A 25,311-nucleotide genomic window follows, 5' to 3' on the forward strand; every position below is an offset into this window, starting at 1 on the left:
CTTTCTGGGATTCATACTTTCTTGAATTTTATTATTTGGGTTCGAATTCTTTTGGTATTAAATTAATTGATGGCGAATGCATCTGGGCTGGTTGCTCCAACAGTTCCCAGTTTGAAGAAGAGATTTTCTCCATCATTAGGCATTTATCGATCTGCGTTTTGGCTCTACGACGGCGTTTCGAGGCGAGCATTGTGTTTTTGTGCGGCGCACGGCGCAGAGAAGCTTTCCCGTAGTTCATTCTTTCCAAAGATTAGATTTTTTTTGCCGATTTCTGATGCTTGCTTTTTTGTGAGTTTGTAATCTTTATTTGCTTAAATATTTCGATTCTTAGCTTCATGATTTTGGGAAGTGTGAATGTTCAATGAAGTGATTTGGTGGTTTCTAGTTAGTGAGAAGTTGTTGGTGCTAACTTTGAATTTCAGTTTTGAATGAGGGTAAGTGTTTTGGCTGATTCCAATCTGGATGTTTTTTGTTAGTGTTTAATTGAAAATAACCTAAGAACTAATGTTTCGGGGTATTTCTTTTTTTGTTCTAGGCTACAATTAACATTCCATAAGTGTACTGGATTTTTTTTTATTTTGGCTTTGGGAGAGACGCATGACCCTCATGCGTCTCCTTTTAATGAAACGCATCACGGTGATGCGTCTTTCACAAAGAATGTGTCTCTCAATTTTTTTGATTTTTTTGAACGACGCATGACGCTTATGCGTCTTATCAACCACAAGTGATTCCACAATGTCGTGGAGTGCCTGGTGTTCGGACTGGTGGACACGGTTTCACAAAGCAGTTTAGGATGTCGCAACCGCATCCCGATTACGTATACCAGAGCTGATGAATCCAGAGCGTGACCCACCTCAGTGATCTTCATATCCGGCGCATGAGTCCCAATCACAGTGGGACCGTCCCTTGTATTCTCCAAGCCAGCCTGAGCCTGATTGGACTCGTCGCCCCTATTCACAAAGCCAAGATGCGCCGCAATGGAGTGGAGCCCGAGCATCAGTCGACTCATTCTTCCAAAATCAGTTTGTGCCTCTTGTACAAGTTGAAGAAGATGACGATGAAGGAGAAGAAGAAAATGATGAAAGAGAGGAGGAAAATGAGGAAGAAGAGGTTGTTCATAACATCCATGTCCAACCTCGACCAGTTGCGGAGGGTTCATCATGCGGCGGGGTTGGGAAAATCATGAGCAAAGTGTGCAAGATATTGTCAACCAGGAAGAATAAGGAGGTTGAACCGTCGAAATATACTCCATCGTCGTATAAGTAGTGAATGAACTAAAATATTTAGTAATGTGGTTGTGAAGTTGGAAAGGAGGCTGGTCTGTTTCTTTATTTTTTTATATATAGCTTTAACCCTTTATTTCTTGTGGATTAGAACAGTAATTAGATGAATTAATTTAGTTGCAACTGTGTGTTTAATTTAGTTTTGTGAGTAATTAATTAGGATGAATTAATTACTTAAGTTTGTGTGATGCAGTGATGGTTATGTATATAAGTGATCAAATCCGTTTCCATGGTTAAATTTATTAGAAACCCTTATAATATGCAAATAAACAACAAATAAGGGAGCAATGTTCAAAGATTGAAGGAAACTTACCGGAATATGACGGGGAATCGCCAAGAAATTGCCGAAATCGCCCTTTCTCTCTTTCTCTCGCGTGGAAAATGAAGCTACTGCCTCTGGAGTATGATTTATGCGAATTAGAGACGTATAAACGTCATGCGTCGTTCAAAAAAATTGAAAAAATTGAGAGACGCATGTCCCTCATGCGTCTTTATGAAAGACGCATCTCCATGATGTGTCTCATTAAAAGGAGACGCATGAATCCCAAAGCCGGAAGAGAAAAAACTCCAGTACACTTATGGAATCTAAATTTTAGTCTAGAACAAGAAAAGAAATACCCCCTAATGTTCCAAAGATAGATATGTATTGTCTGGATTTTCCTATGTTCGGTGGTATTTACTCGTGTGGATTATGATATACATATTCTCTCTTGGTGGACATGAGTTTAGTTTATCTCTTTAGTACTATTGTTTTTCATTTAAAATGTATTTACAATGCATAATGGTATTCTAGTTATCTTCTAGACTATTCTATATTCAATTGATATCTCATATGTATATAGTGAATGCAGAATTGGTTGATGATTCTGATTAGAAATTGGATTACTAACTGAAATTTGTAAAGACTTGTCAGCAAAGTGTTCAAGTTAGTTGGATGTGGCTCTGCAATACCAAGTATTCAAATATCCAATGATAATCTCTCAGAAATTGTTGATACTTCGGATGAATGGATATCTGTCCGAACTGGAATTAGAAATCGGAGAATACTTTCTCGTGAGTTGTTTTTCCACTTAATGCTCAATCACTCCTGTACAAAGTCATGCATATTGAGATCAAATTAAGACTTTGGTATCTGAAGAAACTCTGCAGCAGTAGTTAGAGAAAAACTAGGAGATTTGGCCAAAGTTGCATTTTGTTTCTGCGAGAGAATAAAACTATAACTAATGGACTTCAAATTAGACTGTTGAATAGTATGGAGAATATTGATGAATGCAACTAACAGCATTGGATTTGGCTGGCCAATAAAACACCGATGTGATTAAGGGGATCTCTGTCATTCTTTCTTCTACTCGAAAGCTGCTTTTTATTTTCTCTCTCATTTGAATCTTGAAGGCTGAGATGCCATATCACTCATTTTGGTTTAAAAAACAAATCATCTATTAATAGTAGCAATGAAGAATGAAGTCTCCCAACATATTATGATCCATGATCTCTACGCTGCCTTTGTGGTCTCTAGACAGCTTGAATATTCTGGAATTTACGTGCCATCCGTGCTTCCTAGGATTATTAGCAATGTAGCATGAATTTAGCATTTATTATGCCATTAAAACTCGGATAGTGTACCTATTGTAGTTGCAAAGTCCTTTCATATTATTCTGTGCATTCTGGACTTCACATTTACCTTTTAAACAAGACTTATGTTTTATGAGTTCTATTGCAGGACAAGAAAGCTTGACAGCTCTGGCTACAGAGGCTGCGCAGAATGCTCTCCACATGCCTGAGGTTGAACCCAATGACGTTGACCTTGTGTTGTTGTGCACTTCAACTCCAGAAGACTTGTTTGGGAGTGCACCTCAGGTAATGTTTCCAGCAATATATTATGCTGATGGGGTACGAACTAAACCCTAATGGCAAGCCCAATAACAGTGACGGCCCATCAGCCCAGAGCCCAAGAAAGAGTATCTGTTCGGCACCAAAGAGTTCGGCACGACCAAAGAGTTCGGACTCAGCCTACAGCTCGGTAAAAGCCGACCAGTCAAGCTCTCCTCTCAGATCGGCAAGAGCTGATCGGTAAAGTCCAGCAGTTCGGTCTCAGCATTCGACCGAACTAGGAGTTAGTGGACTCATGAAAGGCCTCCACGACCTCCGCTATACCCACGATCTATTTAGTGGTACGAAGCAGTTATTGAGCAGTTATTGCTCACCCACGATCTTGTTAGTGGGGCTGCAAACCACGACCTTAGTTCAATGTATAAATAGAACTTAGATCAGATAGAAAAGGGTTAAGCTCTCTAGAGATAAAATCATATAGCAAGTCTGTGTTGTAAGCTGTAATCCCAGATCAAGCAATACAATCTTGCCCTCCCTTCTTCCCGTGGACGTAGATTTACTTCAGTACATCGAACCACGTAAATTCTTTGTGTCATAGTCTTTATTCTCTACCAGCATTTACTCACATCAGAAATTCGCGGATCCATCACTGGCGCCGTCTGTGGGAAACAGAGAACAAAATTTGTGATAAAGCGAATTTTTGATCCATTTTTTCCACCCAAAAAATGCATACCAGATCGCAGAGTACCCGTATTCCTGCCCGTGAGAACCAGGAGGAAGCCAATCCATCCCATAGGTCGGGAAAACAGCCTAGGGATAAATCCACCACCAGTTCTCATGGCGAAGGAACAAGCCGCTCCAAAAATCGTCCCACTGAGTCTTCCCAGCAGCCCGATTTGAATGAGGCTGTCAAGCAGTTTTTGGCGGCGAAGCAGGAGGAATTCTTAACCTTCCTGCGAAAAAGCCAAAAGCAGCCGGAGACGAAAACGACGGATTCTCCTTCTCCCTCCGCACAAGAAAGTCACTACCGCAGTAGTGTCGCATCTCCCAGGAGAAAGAATCCCCGTCCCCAACATGTTCCAGTTCCTCCTCGGTACCAGAATCACAGGAGAACTCAATCTCCTCCATACCGACGAGATATCGGATTCGCCGTGTACGGAGCACTGAAGACTCCGTTCTCGGACGACATCACCCGAACTCCCCTACCACAGAACTACCGAACTCCGTCGATGACTTACGACGGGCTCGTGGACCCTCACGATTTCTTGGGGCGCTATCAATATAACATGGCGAACCAGGGTCTCAACGAGGTCCACATGTGCAAGCTGTTTCCCGAGCTGCTCATCGGGAACGCGAGAAGGTGGTTCGATAGCCTCCCCCAGGGCAGCATCAGATCTTACCGAGATCTAATGGATGCCTTCCACAGGAGGTTCTTTCAGAAAGCGGAAGCCCGAATCACTTCGGCTCAGCTGCTTTCCATTCGTCAAGGTCGCGACGAAAAAATCAGCGACTTTATGACAAGATTCCACAAGGAATGCCTGCAAGTAGACGATCTCAACGATCTGCTTGTCATCTCGGCATTCCAAAATGGAATCCTGCCCGGAGCTCTCTACAGGAAGCTCGTTGAGTGCGGTCCGCAGACAGCTCAGGAAATGTGGGACATTGCGGACCAGTACTCCCGGGCCGATGAGGCAGACCGTCGCAAACGGTCGTTAGACAGCTCATCGACCCGAGGAGACAGAAGGAAGCCCGATCATAGCGATCAGGGGCATCCTCGTCGGACTCCATTTGAAAGAATTCAAAGGGCTCCGGTGCAAGACAGATTGGGACCTCGTCTCAATCCCGAGAAGCCGCCCGCTCAGTTCGTACCGCTGAACAAGCCGAGAGCGGAAATTTTCGAACTGCACTCTGACCTATTCGAAAAGCCAAAGCGGATGACGAAATCAGCCGCGCGCCGACCACAGGATAGCTACTGTTCCTACCATCAAGACCACGGTCACGATACTGAGGAGTGCAGAAACTTGGCTGCAGGTATCGATGTTCTTGTGAAGGCAGGGACATTGAAAAAATACCGAAGCAAGCAGCCAAAGAAGAATAAAAAGCAGAGTGGTGCGAACTGCGCTCCTCAGGATCCGAAAAGGCAGCCGGATCCCGAAGACGATGACGAGCCGCAATATGATGGAGTAATCCAGACTATTGACGCGCTCCCTGCCGGGAAGACCAAGTCGTCCCTAAAGTCAGAACGCAGAGGCTCCAATCGAGAGGAGCCAACGCATAAAAGGCTGAAGCAGGACGAAGTGATTACGTTCTCGGCTGCTGATCCCGTCCCGGCCATCTCTCCTCACCAAGACGCCATTGTCATCCAAGCCGGAGTGGCAAACAAACTGATCCACAGGGTGTTTGTGGATACAGGAGCGTCGGTTAGCATTCTTTTTAAGGAGTGCTTCGACAAACTAGAAGTGGACCCAGCTCGGCTCAGTCCGGCTCCGCTTCCCCTGAAGAGCTTCACCCAGGAGGACACCCGCCCTGAAGGTATTATCAGCCTTCCGATCACGGTGGGGAAAGCGCCTACTAGCTCCAGTACGATGATTGAGTTTTTCGTGGTGAAAGCTCGGTCCCCGTACAACGTCATCCTGGGAAGAGACTGGCTCAACACAGTTCGGGCCGTTTGCTCCACCTATCACCTCACCATCAAGATCCCTACTAAAGGAGGGATAGCGGTCATCCGAGGTGACCAAAAGAGAGCAAAGGAATGTCTGCAAATTGCGCTTAGAAGTGCCGAGCAGTCAGATCGGCACCACCAAGCATAGCAATCACAGCAGCCGGAGTCAGAGGCGATGACCGAAGTCATACCGGAGCCGAACTCGATGACAGTTCAGCTGTACGAAGACGATCCATCCAGAACGGTTAAGATCGGCTTCGCGGGAACGCCCCTACTTCGGGAAAAAACCATCCAGTTCCTCAAGGAGTATAAAGACGTCTTTGCATGGTCTCCGTTGGACATGACCGGAGTGCCCCCCGAGGTAATCACTCATCGGTTAAATATTGATCCTTCAGTCCGGCCGATAAAACAGAAGCAAAGACTCTTTGCGGCAGAACGAAGTCAAGTCATCCATGACGAAGTCCGTCAATTATTGAAGGCGGATGTGTTATTCGAAGTGAAGTATCCTTCGTGGGTGGCCAATCCTGTCATGATCAAGAAAAAGGAAGGAGGATGGCGGATGTGCATAGATTTCACCGATCTAAATAAGCACTGTCCCAAAGATTGCTATCCCCTTCCGAACATAGATAAAAAAGTAGAAGCTTTGATAGGCTTTGAAATTTTTTGTTTTCTTGATCTGTACAAAGGATACCATCAAGTTTTAATGGATGAGATTGACGCTTCAAAAACGGCCTTCATTACTGATTTCGGCATTTTCGCTTATAAAAAGATGCCATTCGGTTTAAAGAATGCCGGAGCCACTTATCAAAGGATGGTAGACAAGCTTTTTCGGCACCTGATTGGAAAGGAGGTCGAAGTGTATGTTGACGATATAGTCGTCAAAAGCAAAAGCACTTCGGAGTACGAGCACAACCTCAAGTCCACTCTCAACGTGCTCAAGAAAGCCAACCTCAAACTTAATCCCCAAAAGTGTACCTTTTTGGTAGATTCGGGAAAGTTTCTGGGTTGTTGGGTTTCAAAGGACGGACTCAAGGCAAACCCCTCAAAAGTTCAAGTTGTTCAAAACATGGCGATGCCGAAGTCCATACATGACGTGCAAAGGCTAACCGGATGTCTAGCCGCACTGAATCGATTCCTTTCTCAAGCAGCCGAAAAGCAACTGCCGTTCTTCACGGTGTTGAAAAAGGCACCAAAGTTCGAGTGGGGAGCCGAGCAGAAAAAGGCCTTTGACGAGCTCAAAAGTTATCTAGCCGAGCTTCCTATTCTCTCTGCTCCAACCGAAGCCGAAGTAATATTCTTATACTTAGCGGCATCGGATCAAACCATCAGCGCGGTGCTTGTACGAGAAGAAGGCCTAAAGCAGCTTCCCATCTATTTTACAAGCCGAGCATTAAGAGGTCCAGAAACCAGGTATCAACCACTGGAAAAGATTGCTCTGGCATTAGTAAATGCAGCAAGGAGACTGCGGCCATACTTCTATGCTCACAAGGTATGCGTCTTAACTGATCTGCCACTTCGGCAAGTGTTGACCAAACCAGAAGCATCAGGCAGAATCGCCAAGTGGGCTATAGAGTTGGGAGAGCACACAATTGAATATCTACCTCGGAAAGCCATCAAGGGACAAGCCTTGGCAGATTTTCTTGCGGAAGCAAAGTTCGATCAAGCAATTCCTATTATTGCCGAACAGAAGAATTCTGCCAATGCCGAACTAGCACAGCCCTTGGAATCCGAAGTAGAGCCGCCGGACTGCTGGAGCGGATTCGTAGATGGAGCTTCAAACAAGATGGGAAGTGGAGCTGGTATTCTACTTGTCGCTCCCGACGGACACGAGGTAACCTACTCACTTCGGTTCCTATTCCCCACTACTAATAATGAAGCCGAGTACGAAGCCCTCCTGGCCGGACTCCAGTTAGCGCAAAGTCTGCTCGTCAAATCTCTCAAAGTCCATTGTGATTCACAAGTCATAGTAAATCACATGTTGGGTACAAGTGAAGCTCGTGACGAGAGAATGAAGAAGTATTTGGACAAAGCGCGAAGCATCAGCCGAAGTTTCTCCTATTTTCGGATAATCCGCATTCCTAGAGCGGAAAATAGCCGAGCAGATACCTTAAGTAAGTTGGCCTCAGATCCGAGCTCAAAGGCGGAAGAATTAATGCATCGAAGCATTGATGAAGCCGAGGTACATTCAGTATCCAGCTCGCCGAACTGGATGACGCCGATCTTGCAGTATCTGGATCAAGGACAATTGCCCGAGGATAAGAGAGAAGCTCGGAAGATCACGTGCCGAGCACTTCGGTACGAACTTCATGAAGGAGTCCTCTTTAGAAAGTCTTACCTCCAGCCGTTATTGCGGTGCGTAGGACCAGAAGAGACGGACTACATCCTCAGAGAAGTTCATGAAGGATCGTGCGGTAGCCACATCGGAGCCAGAGCTTTAGCTAAAAAAGTTCTGAGATGGGGATATTATTGGCCAACCATGGTACAAGAGGCAGTGCAGCTCGTCAAGAAGTGTACGAAGTGCCAAATTCATGCAAATGTCCCAAGGATGCCGCAGACCGATCTATACACTATGCAAAGCCCTTGGCCTTTCGTGCAATGGGGCATAGACATAGTGGGACCACTTCCTCAAGCTCCTCGGCAAATGAAATTCCTTATCGTTGCCGTGGACTACTTCACGAAGTGGGTGGAGGCTGAACCATTAGCTACGATAACGAGCTCAAAGGCATTGGACTTCGTCTGGAAGAACATAGTGTGCCGATTTGGCATACCCCACATCCTCATCTCGGATAATGGGACTCAGTTCACCGACAAGACGTTCAAGAATTGGTGCCAAGAGCTGAACATTCAACAGCGGTTCACTTCGGTCTCCCATCCCCAAGCAAACGGACAAACGGAAGTAACAAACCGGATTCTGGTGAAAGGGTTAAAAGCTCGGTTAGAACAAGCCAAAGGACAATGGGTAGAAAATCTCCCTCAAGTCCTATGGTCCTACCGAACTACACCCAAAACCTCCAACGGTGAAACTCCGTATAGTCTGGTGTACGGCACTGAAGCCGTAATTCCGGTGGAGATCGGCGTACCCAGTCCCCGAACTCTAAATTTCTCCTCAGAAATGAATGACGACGGACTGAGAGCAGAACTAGATCTCGCCGAAGAAAGAAGAGAGTTGGCGTGCATAAAAGCAGCCAAGTATAAGGAGCAAGTAGCCCGGTATTATAACCAAAGGGCGAAAAAGCTTCAATTTCAAGTGGGAGATCTCGTCTTGAGAAACAACGAAGTAAGCCGAGCAGAAAAGCTGGGCAAACTCGAGCCCACATGGGAGGGTCCGTATCGGGTGTCAGAAGTCCTCGGCAAAGGGTCTTATAAGTTGACTCACATGTCAGGAGAACAAGTACCCCGAACATGGCACGTCTCCAACCTCAAGAAGTTCCACTTGTAAGAGACAAAGTCCGGTCAGTCTGTCTTGTGTCTAGTTCGGTCATAGGGGTACATGTTTTTATTTGTTTGTTTCTTACTTGTACCTTTTACTTGTCGTTTTATAAAAAGTTTAAAGTTTTTTTCTTTCATCTTTTTCATTTTTTCTCTATGTGTTTTGTCTCTATGTGCTTGTCGTCTCTTACAAATGGTACCAAGGTATATCGTTCTTTAAAGACTGATCCCCTTTTTAGATCGATTATTAAAGACTATTGTGAGTCCAAGCTTCTAAGGAGGATATAAGACCACAATTCAGCTTAACAAGCAGTCCGTCTGAAACGAACTGCAATAAGCCAACGATTGTGAGTCCAAGCTTCCAAGGAGGATACAAGACCGCAATTCAGCTTAACAAGCACTTCGTCTGAAACGAACTGCAATAAGCCAACGATTGTGAGTCCAAGCTTCTCAGGAAGATACAAGACCACAATTCGGCTTAAGAAATAAGCACTTCGTCTGAAACGAACTGCAATAAGGGAAAGTCCGATCCACGCGATAAACCTCGCCGAATTAGGACGACCAAGTTCGGTCAAAGAAGTTTACCTCATAAGACCGGGGACGACCACGTCTAGTCAAAGAGGTTTACTGCATAAGACCACTTCGGTTAACTGGGAAAGTCCGATCCACGCGATAAAACTCGCCGAATTAGGACAAGGGAAAGTTCGATCCCGGCGACAAAAATCGCCAAATTAGAACACAAACCAAGTTCGGTCAAAGATGTTTATTTCATCAGACCAAAGACGAGTCCGGTCAAAGATGTTTATTTCATCAGACCAAAGACGAGTCCGGTCAAAGATGTTTATTTCATCAGACCAAAGACGAGTCCGGTCAAAGATGTTTATTTCATCAGACCAAAGACGAGTCCGGTCAAAGATGTTTATTTCATCAGACCAAAGACGAGTCCGGTCAAAGATGTTTATTTCATCAGACCAAAGACGAGTCCGGTCAAAGATGTTTATTTCATCAGACCAAAGACGAGTCCGGTCAAAGAAGTTTACTTCATAAGACCAAGGACCAAGTCCGGTCAAAGAAGTTTACTTCATAAGACCGAGGACAAGTACGATGAAATTTTTTCGCTAATCTGTAAATACAGTGTTAGAAGCGAAAACAAAATTTCATTTTTCAAATCTTGTTCGGCATACAACTCCGCTACCCTACAAAATGGCGTTACGCTATTACAAAGGACTATTCTACTGTCCAGGGTTGCTGAAGTTAAGCCACCTATCTGCAAAATCCTCTGGAAGCCGAGTTCGGTTGTTCCGAGCAGATGAAGAATAAGCAGGTCGACGAGATGCTATCCTCGACCCAACGCCTCTTCCCCGAGCCCGAGAAGTCCTAACACCTCGGCGATGAAGAGTCTCTGCAATAAGCATCTGCTGATCTTGCTCGCTCATAGTCACAACTCCTCGGCGAATTTCAGTCCGTCCCTGTCTTGACGATTCCGGTTGCTCCTGAGAACGTTCTCGTCTTGACGTTTCCGGCTGTTCCGGAGTTCGTTGTTGACTGGGAGTAGGATTTTGAACAAGGGAACCAGAGGTTTGATCTGGAGTGCGAGCATCTGTTGCCACGATATGCCGAAGGAATCTTTCTATGGAGGGGCGCCGAGAAAGAACAATGTTGTACCGAGAAGCCCAGCGCCGCAATGATTTCACAACTTGTTGGCAAGCCGAGCTCTCCAGCGCATTGTTCCTCCGGAGTACATGATATTCCTCCCACAGTTCGTCAACTCGACTCTGAACATCTGATATGGTCACTCCCCCCGCGCACACGGATGTAATCCTCGTACGCAGTCCTCTCAGCAATGGTCGTATTCAGCTCGGCCTCCAGATCCTTCTTATCGGACTCTAAGTCCTTATTATCGGCCTCCAGCTTCACTAAACGAGCCAGAAGCTCGTCATTCTTCGTCTGATCGGCTATAGCTCTTTTCTCAGCTTCGTCTAAAGCCGAAGAGTACAGCCGTTTCCAGTGAAGTATCTCCATCTCCTTGAGTACAAAGCAGCTATATTAGTTCGGCAGCTGTACCGAGCAGATAGTAAAATACAACAGGAATAAAGGCGAGTACGAAAAGCTATACGAAGACAAGTGTGGAGAATTTTTCATTCACAAGGAAAATTTTTACACTAGGAGGGCTTCAAGGCCATTTTACAAGGAAGAAACTAGACTAAGAGAAGGGAGACGAAATCATACTCCGCCAGCTTCGTCTCCGGCTCCTTGGTCTGGTTCAGCTTCTTTCTCCTGAGCTACCTCAGCCTCGGCCTCGCATCCTGCCGGCCTCGCCTCCGCCTCCTGATCGGCTTCCTTCTCCGGATGCCCGGCCCGCTCGACTTCGGCCTCCAGCTCCAGCGACTCGGCCTCACCCTCTCCGTTGTAAGTCGAAGCGGGTGAAACGGGCCCCACGGAGGCAAAGATAGCCTCCAGGTTCTCGTCCCGATCAGCTCGACAACTCCGGACTCGGTCTGCAGAAAGCAGGACCGAGGATGAAGCGAGCTCCTCAAGGAGCGGCAGATTCTGAAGCCGAGCTGCTATCTCACGGCTGTACAGAGGCAGCACGACGTCGGCCCCCTGCTCGCCCTTATCGGTAATTAGCCTTACCAGACTACCGACAAAGGCCGAGAACTGGCTGCTCAAAAAGAGTTTCTCCGTGTAAACACGGAGAGCCTCCCCCTGGGCAGCCACGGCGGCAGCCTCCTTCTGAGCCTCCCGGTGCTTCGTCTGCTCTTGCAGGATGATGAGCTGGTTTTTGGCTGACCGGGCTTCATCCTGAGCCGAGATCCTAGCAGCTCGGGCCCTCTCAAATTTGGCCTCAGCCTGTTCGGCCAGACTACGAGCAAGATGCAACTTCTTCTGCATCTCCTCGTAGTCGTGGGATGCTTTGGAGAGCTCCACGGAGACGAGCTTGGCTCTCTGAAGATGAACAAGGAAAAAACTCAACAGAATGGCCATCAAAAAATGTGGAAAAGAAGCCAAGTCAGAAAGCTTACCTCCACAAAATTTGTCGGCCATTGAAAAGGCTCAGGGACGTGTTCCGGGATGTCTGCAACCACCTCGGAGATGACCAGGTCTTTCCCCGGCACTCTTGGGGACTCATGAAATTTCCCCTTCCCTTTAGCCGAACACGACTCCGGCACTTTCGGATCCGAAGAAGAGGTTTTTTGCCTCTTCGGATTCTCCTCGGCTTCAGATGCCGAGCGAGGGGCTCTCTGCCTCTCCGGCTCCACAAGCTCGGAGGACTTTCGGATAGCCTTATTCAGCATGTACACTGCCAAAAAGCAAGAAAGCAAAGTCAGATTTTCTTCGTTAAAGCAGTAGAGCATAAAGATAAAGAGAAATCCTCACCCTCGGCCTCTTCGTCCGAAGACGAGATGTCGAACATGACGTCGCCCTTGACGAGCTCAGACTCCGTGTATTGTTTCCTAACTATGGGAATCTTGTTGAGCTCGCCATCGAGCTCGTCCAACGGTTCAGGCCGAGGATGACGGATAACGGACTTCGGCCCTCTCCAAGGAAAACTAGGAGCCGCGGTCCTATCATAATAGAAGAAGCGGTTTTGCCACTTCGGCCACTTCGTTTTACAAAAGGCCCTAAAGGGCTGTACAGGGATCAAGTAAAACCAAGACCCCTTCCTCTTAAATTGAAAGAATTTAAGGATCGCCTTCAAAGACAAATCCCTTCCTAACCTACGGAGTTCGGCAGCGAAGGCCGACAAGTGCCTCCAAGAGTTCGGAGTCACCTGGCCTAAAGGAAGCTGAAAAAAATCTAGTAAATCTATAAAGGCAGAAGGGAGGGGGAAACGAAGCCCGCATTCTAAGCAGGCCTCGTACACGGTGGCGTAACCCTCCGGCGGGGAGTCAGCCCTATGATCACCGTCAGGTACCACCGCCCTCCCCCCAGGAAAAAAGTATTTTTCGGGTAGGGATACCACAGTATCCTTACTCAAAATACTATGGAAATACTCTACGGTCTTCTCCCCGGACTCTTTCCGGCCAGAAGACCCCTTACCGCCTCTCCTACCGCTACCCGACTCCGAAGAAGAAGAAGAAGACATTTTTCTTACTTTTTGAAGGTGAAGAAAGCCTGAAGAAGCTCTTGAAAGCGGAAGAAAATTTCTCGAGAAAGAGAGAGTATAGAAGACGCAACAGCAAAGGTGTTCAAATGAGGAAGAAAGAGCATATTTATCAGATTCGGGAAAGATTTCGAGATCGTTGCGCTGTTTCGAATCCCACCTTTTCAGGATTCAACGGCCGGATTTTACTGTCGCATTTAATGCAGGCACGCGCAAGGCACGTCCCCTGACGTCAGCCTCCCCCTTACCATTATCCAGAATGCCGAAGTGACTCACCTCGCCGAAGTGATTCACTTCGCTTTTCGGGGGGGGTAGTGATGGGGTACGAACTAAACCCTAATGGCAAGCCCAATAACAGTGACGGCCCATCAGCCCAGAGCCCAAGAAAGAGTATCTGTTCGGCACCAAAGAGTTCGGCACGACCAAAGAGTTCGGACTCAGCCTACAGCTCGGTAAAAGCCGACCAGTCAAGCTCTCCTCTCAGATCGGCAAGAGCTGATCGGTAAAGTCCAGCAGTTCGGTCTCAGCATTCGACCGAACTAGGAGTTAGTGGACTCATGAAAGGCCTCCACGACCTCCGCTATACCCACGATCTATTTAGTGGTACGAAGCAGTTATTGAGCAGTTATTGCTCACCCACGATCTTGTTAGTGGGGCTGCAAACCACGACCTTAGTTCAATGTATAAATAGAACTTAGATCAGATAGAAAAGGGTTAAGCTCTCCTAATGGCAAGCCCAATAACAGTGACGGCCCATCAGCCCAGAGCCCAAGAAAGAGTATCTGTTCGGCACCAAAGAGTTCGGCACGACCAAAGAGTTCGGACTCAGCCTACAGCTCGGTAAAAGCCGACCAGTCAAGCTCTCCTCTCAGATCGGCAAGAGCTGATCGGTAAAGTCCAGCAGTTCGGTCTCAGCATTCGACCGAACTAGGAGTTAGTGGACTCATGAAAGGCCTCCACGACCTCCGCTATACCCACGATCTATTTAGTGGTACGAAGCAGTTATTGAGCAGTTATTGCTCACCCACGATCTTGTTAGTGGGGCTGCAAACCACGACCTTAGTTCAATGTATAAATAGAACTTAGATCAGATAGAAAAGGGTTAAGCTCTCTAGAGATAAAATCATATAGCAAGTCTGTGTTGTAAGCTGTAATCCCAGATCAAGCAATACAATCTTGCCCTCCCTTCTTCCCGTGGACGTAGATTTACTTCAGTAAATCGAACCACGTAAATTCTTTGTGTCATAGTCTTTATTCTCTACCAGCATTTACTCACATCAGAAATTCGCGGATCCATCATATGCCAATCTTTGTAAGTTTCTTTTTTCTTTTGTGTATGATTTTCCACTGATTTTAGGGTTCTTCACCATATTACTAATGCTCTACCTTTGTTTTGCCTTGGTTAGCGATGGATGGTGCATTTTCAAAGGATTCATTATTTTTATTTTACTTATTTCCAGATTTAGAAAGCGCTTGGCTGTGGTAACAATCCGTTGGCTTATGATATCACGGCTGCCTGCAGTGGCTTTCGACATGCACAGTGATGGTGAAGGTGAGAGGTAAAGGAAACCTGCCCTTTGCAGAAACCAATTTCGTGTTTTTCCTGTCGTGCAATGAGCATAGCTTGTGTTTTTCAGGCACTTAAAAGCCAGCATGAAGGAAGACAAAACAGATCCTGAGTTGAGCACAAACGGTTCACTCCTTGGCCTCCTGCCCAAAGGCTCCTCCTCTTACTCGTGCATCGAGATGAATGGTAAAGAGGTCTTCCGCTTTGCTGTCCGCGTCGTTCCACATTCGATCGAACTGGCCCTAGAGAAGGCAGGTCTTGCTGTGTCCGACATAGACTGGCTAATTCTGCATCAGGTATGAATTTGCTTTAGTAGTTCGCATCAAGTAAACGAAACATTCATAGCTATACCATGTCAAACAGTTGGCCTAATAAATGGGTGAATGCAGGCGAACCAGAGAATAATCGATGCAGTAGCCACGCGTCTGGAGGTTCCCCAAGAGCGAGTCATATCCAATATGGCAAACTATGGCAACACGAGTGCAGCCTCAATTCCGTTGGCGTTGGATGAGGCTGTGAGAAGCAGGAAGGTCCGTGCCGGTGATACCATTGCCACTGCTGGTTTTGGAGCTGGCCTTACATGGGGCTCTGTTCTCATTAGATGGGGATGATCACCGGCACACTCGTTTCTCGTTTTTTTGAGTTCCATTTGCATGTTCTTTCGCGGCTCGCCTTGCCCTTTGCCTTAGTCGTGATCTCTCTCTGTCTCACTTTGATAGCTATGGAAATTGATCAGGTGTTATTTGATTTGTTGAACAGTGACTGTATATTAGCAGTAATAATCTTTTCTGATTATGGCAAATTTTCTCTTTCTCTTGTAAATATTGGTGGGCATATACCATAATACCAAGTGCTTTTTGCTACTACTAAATGCTGAAATATGAAACCCCCGATGGGTTGAAATGAACATGATGCTATTGTACAAAAATTATCGTACCGCATATCTGACCGAAAAATATTTATGAGTAAATATTACTCCCTCCGTCCGCCATTAGGTGTCCCTTTTCTTGGCGGCACGGGTTTTAAGAAATGTTAAGAAAAGTGGGTGAAAAAAAGTTAGTGGAATAGGGGTCTCACTTGTATATATTAGTTTTAAATGAAATGTGAGTGGAATGAGTTAGTGGAAGGTAAGACCCTATTATCATTTATGGTAAAAGTGAACCGAGACTCCTATTCGCGGACGGACTAAAATGAAAAAACGAGACTCCTATTCATGGGCGGAGGGAGTACTATTTAGTTTTCATACCGAATTTGTTTGACCAATAGTACTGTTATACATGTTTATATTGTACATCGGATTTCGATAATGTATTTTACTTTGATATTTTTGGAAATGAATCTTATATTCCACTAGCTTACTAACATCATATTATAAAACTACTATAGACTCATGTTCTATGAACTTTTATAACTCATTTTGTATTATATTTATTAAACTTTTGATGAGTCAAAAATGATAAATTTTACCAGAAGGAGGGAGTATTGTTTCATATCATTATATATATTTGGTATAGTATGAAAAGTTGTTATGTACATATGTCCTGTTAACATATTTCACAATCTTTGATATACCAAAATTTGGTATAATATTTTTATAGTAATATAGTAAAAGTATAGTATATATTGATACCGTAAAAAGTACAGTATATATCGAATATAATATATTGATGTATACGGTATACCAAAATGTATACTGTTGTCGTATTGAAATCTTCTAGTACGATATCATACCATATGCTAATATCAAAATTTAGATATTATCGATAATTTTTAATATGATAAGTACGAACTTAGCAATAATTTGATATAGTTCTCCTTATGAAACCTGCCATCAGAATCAATCAATTCTCAACGACTTATATCCATTAATCATAATATGCACACTATACACGTCTTGATTTATTAAAAAATCGATTCTAAATATTCCACGACTTTATGTTAACCATTATAATAACCACAACCAATGATATATTTTTCCTTGAAGATCGGTTCACCTACTTATTGGTTGATACAAGAGTGGTCATCTGCTTCATCAAAAACCCAACAAAATTGATCGACCCAAAAATTGATACGTTTATTATTTATATATCTTTCCTATCTTGCATTATTGTTTAGTTGCATTATTTAGTTAGATATTTAGGGAGTGCATATCTTTTTCATATCTTTTGTCTTGTTCATTAAGTTAGCATCCACTATTATAAATAGTGGACATTGTTATTCATTTCATTCAATCAAGAAATATAAATTATCTTTCTATTTTATTTTCACGCTTTTATTTCAATTCTGTATTGTTCTTGGAGCTGATCCCGGGGAAAGCTCGTGACGTCCACCTTTATCCTTCCGTCGTCGACCGCTCGTCGTCACCGGAATCTTGTTAAGGGAGTGCACCCTTAACAAAAATCTTTATTTATTTTAATGGGAACATGAATAACATCCTCGAAAATAGCATCTTAGAGCATTAGCAGTGGCGCAGAATTCCCAAAAACACCTTCTGGCACGTCATACGGACTTCCCACTGCACTGTCACGTTATAAGGACTTCCCACTGCACAGTGGCGGACATCCCCAAGGACTTCCCACAATTAAAAAAATTTAATGCAATAAACGGGAATTCCGCGCGGACGTCCGTGGGAGTCAACGCAATGGCGGACGTCCGCACGCCCGTCGCTACGGAATTCCGGGTAACGCCACGGAACTGCGGTGTCCTCAGCGGAATTCCGTATCCGTGCATACCATGCACAATGGCAGACGTCCGCCGTGGAATTCCGGCACGCCGGTCGGAATTCCGCCGGGACGGGCGCCATTGCTGATGCTCTTAGAGCATGCACAACGGTGGACGGACGGCGTCCGTCCGTCCGTGCCGCTGGCAAGAACGAGGTCCGCTGCCGCTGGGCTCGCGCCGCTGGAACGGCGCTGCTCGCTGCATCGAGCACGTCCGTGCCAGCGAGCAGGCGACGTGGCGAGCTGCGATTGGGCAACGGCATAGCCGTTGCCTTTGAATTTTTTTTTATTATTAAAAATCGGTTTTTAATTAAAAAATTGATTAAAAATAAAAAAAATATTTTTTCACTTCCCAAAAAAATATATCCGTTTTTTACCGTTTTTTCCACTTTTTAATTTTTTTTTATTTTTTTCCCCAAAAATACACATTTTCATCTATAAATACCTCACTTTCATACTCAAAAATTACACATTTTTAATTATGTAATTTTAAATTTTTAGGAGTTTAATTATGTAATTTTTAATTTTTAGTATTTTAATTATGTAATTTTTAATTTTTAGGATTTTAATTATGTATTTTTTATTTTATTTGTAATTTGTAATATTTATTGTGGTTTTTTAATGAATTTTAATATTATGGAAATGTTTTTGTTTAATTGAAATTTAAATTGAATTGTGCTCGTCCTTGCAGAAGAGTATAGCTGTGGATGTTGTGCTCTTGCCAGAGAGCATGCAGAAAAAATGGGATCGGGCCTACAACCGTGCTCTTGCCAGCGAGCACGGTCGTGGATGCTCTTAGCATTCTCAAATTTTATAATTCCTCTTCATCATTAAATGTTTCAACTGTCTCCCTTTCACTTGTCACTAATATTAAGAAACGTAAATTAAAGTGCTGAAAAAATTAGTAAAAGTGAAATAAAACATTTCATAGTAGACATTTAAAAAGTGAGAACACAAAAGATTTAATGGGAAAAGAATATTATTTGTATTTTATTTCATTTGATCCCTTTCAACTAACTATATGCAGTTACAAATACAATCATCAACAGTGAAAAAAGAAAAGAAAAATGAAGATAACATTTTAACCCAAAAATAAATGACAATAATACATGAATGAAGATTAAAAAGAAAACCTTGGCCTCAGCCATCTTGGTGGCTCACCAAGAGTTACTATATCTAACATCGAGTCGACATTAATCGCATATCATACAGCTGTACTCTATAGCTACTAGTTATACGAAACAAAACAAAAATCGTTAAAGAGGCAAAAATAGAAACAAAAGAACATACGAAAACAAAATTTGTAGAAACAATCTTCTGAAGGCAAGGATTTGTCTGTGCAGATTACCTCCCTTTATACTTGAGAAATTAGCAATTCTGTAATGAAGACCTTTTTCCCTACCCGAGTCAACACATTCGCGACGAGGGGCTCATCACCAGACATCGCGCAAGTACCTTCCTGTCGTTTGCAGATTTTTAACCATGCCCTCAGCTTCAGAGCTGCTCAGAGAACCCTGTAATACCGAGTACGTTAGCATAAATAAGCTTAACACTGGTGATCTTCTCTACGAAGTTGAGCTTAATGTGATAACTAACAAGTTGTATGAATAGGCTTTAGCAATATAGACTATAGCCAAGCAAAAGTTTGAATGCTCCCACCAAAAAGAAAATTAAAAAATCAGAAATTCAAAAGGGCCAAAAACCTCAAAACAAGTCCTGACTCCTTAAGTTAGCTGTCAATATCGCACAGCCACAAAACGAGTATGCATGAAAAGAACAATATTGGCTTGTCTGCCTCATTCAAGAATATGAAAGGTAATCGTATTAAATGCCCAGTATAAAGAGGGTATGAAAGTAGTTCCAACCTCACGGCCCACGGAAAGGGAAGGAACACAAGGACCACATTATAACCAAGAAATACAGAACCACAAGTCACAGGAGGCACCAACCTGTTCTTGTGCAATTGTGTGGAGAGTTCGGTGTACATCACGTGCCATTCCCTTGGCATCACCACAGACGTATACATAGCCTTCATCGGAGATCATTTTCCACACGTCTGAAGCCTATTATTCAGTAGATTTGACTTAGATGTCAGCAAAATTTAACTCTTGAAATTTTATTGTTGGGTGAAACTTGAGACAATTTTTTGACGAAGACTGCATACCCTTTGAGACATTTTGTGCTGTACGTATTCCTTGGTGGGTCCCTCTCGTGAAAATGCAACTATGAGCTCAGAAATCACTCCAGCTTTGACAAAGCTGTTCAGCTCATCTTCATAAATAAAATCCTGCAGGGTTGCAGAAAGTAAAAAATAATTATTAGTTGGCAACCATTTTGAGAAAAGAACAAGAGGTTAACAATAGCCAAGTAGATAACCGACCAGTTTACGGTTCCTACAACCAAAATATAAAATTGCAGGACCAAGCTCAGCTCCAGATTCCTTCAGAGCTAACCTTTCCTGAAAATATTGGTAGAAAATGCCGGACAACACTAGTTAGAAAAATCAGAATTCGGGCCTCAAAAGCAGGTTTAAGCTCAAAATGCATTCACACAAACCTGAAGGAAACCCCTAAATGGAGCCAAGCCGGTACCGGGGCCGACCATTATTATCGGTAGCTTAGGATCAGCAGGGGGTTTGAAGTTAGAGGTTCGAATAAAGATTGGTGCCCAACTGCAATCACTGCTTTCCTCCAAAGGCACAGCATTCTGATAAGAGGTAGATGGGTTACTGGTAGGTATGAGGCAGTAGAACGTATGCCCATGTAACAAGTGGTATAAATTACGATTGGAATAGCTATAAGAAATGTCACGACGATTCATCATTCATCAATAAAATAATTTTCAACCAAACTTGAAGAGCTAATATCCATTTCTTTTATTATCATCTCTGCTGCTCAAGATATGGCTTTATGAAGTAGTAGATTTTAACTTGAATAAAATACCTTAATCCATGTAGAGCATATACCCTTGTGGATTCGTCCTGTTGGTGTTTTGTCGTAAACCAGAGCACAAGTCACATGAACTCTGGTTGGTGCAATTCTGAATGATAGTTGAGGAGTAGGTGAGAAGCTAAGATGATATAACAAATTATCCAAAGAAAAGAACACACAAGAAAGCATTTTGCTATGCCCGGGAACATTTCATTTGAGCAGTTTATAAAACGACCTAACTGCAGCGCAAGCCTTGAGCTTTTATATCAAAATAATATCAAATGGAACTCACTTCGGGGAGGATGAGATCGAATAAAATCTGGGCTGCAGGCGAGGAGCAACTGCTGCAAAGAAAACACCTAGAGGAGGCTTGGCGGACTGGAATTCGGACATGACCTCAAGTAGGCTTCTCTGACTTGCAACTACATACTGTGCATATTCCTCCTGAAAATGTGGGAACATAAAAGATTACAATGTGAAAAATGACCAATTTCAGTCACAATGTAATAGTCAACCGAATGAACAATTCCAAAACCTTTCCATCGGGAGATGCAAGATACCGGAGCCGATCAGCTTCACTTTGGTCGGAAGCATATTCTGCTAATGCAATCAGCACAGACTGGAAAAACATGTGGATGTTTGAGCTTTAATTCAAATCCATTAGCAAATAGGACAATAAAGGGTTGACCAATATACCTTTTTGGGCATGCTCATAAGATCTGCATATTTGGTTAGCGCTGTTCGCAAAGTGCAAGGGCGGAATGGAGGTGGCAAGGAGCTTCCACTGAGTGGAGTGCCATCCTCGTTATCGGTATGAACTGAAAAATATGTTTGTGGAGACAGGTTTAGTAATTTTTCTGCTTCCTCGACATTCTCAAGCAAATTCTCACAGTAGACACCAACATGGTCCCCTGTTTCATAACTGTGGAATAAAGAAGTACGTAAGCAAAAAATTAAACTACGTCATCTTGAACTTAGTTAAGAGTCAAGTTGAAGCCAAAAAGAAATTACAATATGTAACGTAATACCATATAGACTAAACAAATATAGTAATAAACTTACACAAGTCCTGTGCCTGATATGTCAAACTCCAAATGAGTGCAAGAACGATCTGATAAGGGAGTATGGAGCTCTTTCTTTACAGCAACATTTGCCCTTCAACGAACAAAGATGCAAAACAATATTAGAAGAAAAATCCTTAAATTACAGCAGAAAATTTTGAAACTTTAAATACCTGCAGGGATGTTGAGCATCATAAACAGTGTTACCATTTGCATAACCATTTGGTGAGCCATTGTCCGTAATTGATTCATCTGGTTGGTCATGGAGCACAACACGATACTGCAAAACCACAGCGGTGTATGGAGTGGAAACCGTTGCATCATCCTCATTGCGGAGCAGTTTATCCAACTCAGGCCACACTAATTCACGCCTGTATCAGTAAAGAATCTTAAACAAACACATGCGTACACGTACATAATAGATGTCCGAGTCCAATCATTCCAACAACTTATATAATCAAATTACCATGCAGTAAAGTCATCTTCTATGCATTGATCATCATCTCCAAGGCCTACTGGGACAAGCTTCTTTCCTCCTGAACTCAGGTAATATTTCACTTTTAAAAATATGTAGAGAAACATAATACAGCGATTCTATATGCTTAACAATGCCTAACATAGTTTGTAGGAGATATATTTACCAATTGATGATTGTCATGAATGTTAATCGAGTGTCTCGCATAGAAAAAAAAAATTTATATCAACTATCCAAATGAAAGAAAATTATCAGAATCAGAATACCTTGCTCGGTGATAAGGTCATCTACCACTATTGCAATCTGTCAATAACAATTAAAAAGCGAAAAATAAAGAGTCCATCAAACACACGACTGTGAAACTTAAGCATGATCGACACTAGCAACTGAACAAATACTAGCCTCTAGCAGTTATATACCTTGTTGAAATGTTCGTATTGTCTATTCCCAAGACCAAACACTCCATACTGAAGATTCTTAAGCCAGTCCTCCCTATCTTTTAACTGCAACAACAATGCTCAACATCAATCCCAAATACAACATTGTATCGTTAAAGTGCTTCATTGCTAAGACGCTCTACCTCAGTAAACCATTTGTAAAACCTCGCGGCATTGTCAGTAGGCTCACCATCTCCGTATCTGCAGCCAGCCAAACCTCAACGAAATTAATAAATCACAACGTTTTCTGGTCACTGTGCCTTGAAGTTAAAATATTAAGGGAACCTACGAAGCGAGGAAGAAGAATGCTAAACTCTCCTTCTTCAACTTATCCTCGTACTCGTCGTCATCGGCAGCGTAATCATCCTATCACCATCCAAAAAGTCAAGACCAGAATTCTGCACTACTAGAACAAGACAATAAAAAAATGGGAGATAAAAAAAAGTAAAACAAGAACATACCAAGTCAATAACTTTAAACTTTGCCTGTGGATATCTAGCTTTGGCTTCCTCCGCAAATGCCTACAACACAACACTAAAATAATCATTCAGCCGGCAAAAGTAAATTTAAGTCTTTCCCCAAAAGTAGCATCAGTTAAAGTTGCCGGCAATAGAAAAGCGTTTACATAAAAGTTACATATGTTTTTCAAAATTCACAAAAATATGCACGATTTTGCCTACCTTTGCAAAACCTTCAGCCGTGCCAGTCTGTGTGCCGAAGAAGACGGAAACTTTGGTCTTGCCGTCGTCTGCTTCCTCCGGCTCCGCCGCGGCCTTGGGCACGACCAGCTTAGGCGGCGGCGGCGGCTTCTTCCCGGCGGTGCGGCGCCAGGCCAGCACCACGATGCAGCCTATGAGCACGGCGACGGAAGTAGTGAGCACCATCGCGGCCACACCCTGAGTATCGCCATTTAAGATCGCCGCTACGAAATCAAGCGGCGACATGATTTTCTCGAACTATATTTCCGTAATTAACTAAAACAAATGCAATCAAATTAGAAAATCAAAGAATTAAAAAATCTTCCTCTCTCTCTCTCTAATTAGGAGTTGAGAGAGTCTCTCGGTTTAGACGATTTTGGAGAGATAATACGTCGGGAGGGACTCTGATTTCCACAGATAGAATGAGAGGTGCTTGAATTCTCTGGCATTGAATCCAACGCATCAGCCTCAAATACGATGCCGTATTCTGTTTTTCATTGCTGTTTTTTTCTTCACTTAATTTAATTATTTGCACGAATACATTATTACTCCGTCTCCATACATTTTTATTTAATAGTGTATCGAATTTTAAATTTTAGTATAGTATTTTGATATATTTAAAAATTACTACCAATATTATTTAACTAGCTTCTATTTACTGTTACAGAAGAGAATTGTAAAATAAGTAGGTAATAAGAAATTAAATTAACAAAGAATGAAATAGGTTTCTTAGAAGCACTTCTCTACAATTCTTTTTGGTATAACTATTTCTCTGTTGTACAAAGTGTTATAGAATGACTAATTAATTGCTAGTATTATCTACTTAAATTATAAAAAAAAAATCAGACATGTAAAAAGGGAAAGAAAAAAATCCGCAAAGGAAACAGTATATGTCGTAATTGGCACAGCTGTTGTGTTTCTTTATACTGAAGAGGATATTCCAAGCCATTAAAAAATCTCATTTTAGCTGATTTTAGAAGATGGAAATTTATTTTTCATATGGTATTATCATTAAAAAGGTTGAAACAGTTATTTAATATTATATTTTATTTTTAACTAAATTTATATTTTATGTATTGGTGAAGCCACGTTGGCATCAGCAATACTAGACAAAAAATCAGCTTTAAAATCCGTCACAACTTATTTTAAAATTTCAGCGCCAACACCTGCAATAATGTCAGCCCCAAAATCCGCCACAACTTTTTTCATCATTTTTACTTTTTTTTAAGTTTTGAATTAGCAAGAAAAATAAAATACTAGCAAAATAACACAGATATAAAACCACAATATTAAAACCTTGCATAATATTAAATGCTTAAAAGAGTACTACAAAACAAACAAACAAAAAAACAAAAGGTACAAACAAAACTTCAATGGTTACGGGCAGTCCAAATGTCTTCGATCAAATCTCGTTGGAGTTGAGTTGAAGGTAGGTGTTTTCCTCGCGCATTGTAGCTCGTCGACAAGCAAACTCTTGGAATTATGGTAGTGAACCCTGAACCCTATATATAAATATAACCTATTAAATTAAAATATTAGTACAGGAAATGAAACTAATATAATAAAGAAATTGTAAAAAAAATTAATAAAATAAAATATATTAGTATAAAGACTTAATGCACCAAAACTTTATATAAAATAAAATAAAATGTACTAGGAGCTTGACAAACACTCGTTACATAAATCACAGACCATGAAACGAGTTGCAAATATGATCCCCATTCCCCCCTTTTCTACCGAAAACGTAAATTTCAAGCCAAACACACCCACTTACTTAGGTTTGATTGATGGATCATCATGGATTTATATAAGATAAGTAAGTTTGCATTAAACTCCACACGAAATACAACACAATGATAATAATTAAAGACCAAAAAGTTGTGATTGGGCGCCGACTAGTGATTTCATTTGTCAAACTTGATCGATGTTAATTATTTGTATCCAATCAAATGAAGATAAGTAATGAAACTCAGATGACGAATTTGAAACTTACTTTGCGTGATGTGTCACGTTTTTATGCACCAACTAACAAAAATGTGGAGTACTACGTCCGTCCCTGAAATTTTGTCACATTTTTTCATTTCCGTTCATCCCATAAAATTTATTATATTTCA

General features: G+C 42.6%; 1 protein-coding gene and 1 pseudogene across 1 annotated transcript; one reads left to right on the forward strand and one right to left on the reverse strand.

Moving 5' to 3' along the window:
- Window positions 1–69: 69 nt before the first annotated feature.
- Window positions 70–15,487, forward strand: LOC121807575 (annotated as a pseudogene).
- Window positions 15,488–18,653: 3,166 nt separating this feature from the next.
- Window positions 18,654–23,693, reverse strand: LOC121809692 (NADPH--cytochrome P450 reductase-like). The gene is made up of 18 exons (XM_042210449.1): window positions 23,180–23,693; window positions 22,961–23,020; window positions 22,789–22,865; window positions 22,643–22,700; window positions 22,482–22,565; window positions 22,329–22,365; window positions 22,054–22,123; window positions 21,761–21,958; window positions 21,589–21,681; window positions 21,223–21,448; window positions 21,062–21,145; window positions 20,819–20,970; window positions 20,539–20,635; window positions 20,153–20,302; window positions 19,977–20,054; window positions 19,761–19,883; window positions 19,546–19,659; window positions 18,654–19,110 (listed from the first exon to the last, which is right to left on the reverse strand). The coding sequence occupies exons 1-18, from the start codon at window positions 23,441–23,443 to the stop codon at window positions 19,030–19,032; spliced, it is 2,046 nt and encodes a 681-aa protein (XP_042066383.1). The 5' UTR covers window positions 23,444–23,693; the 3' UTR covers window positions 18,654–19,029.
- Window positions 23,694–25,311: the final 1,618 nt, after the last annotated feature.

Source organism: Salvia splendens, chromosome 6, assembly GCF_004379255.2.
Source record: "Salvia splendens isolate huo1 chromosome 6, SspV2, whole genome shotgun sequence".
Taxonomy (NCBI): Eukaryota; Viridiplantae; Streptophyta; class Magnoliopsida; order Lamiales; family Lamiaceae; genus Salvia; species Salvia splendens.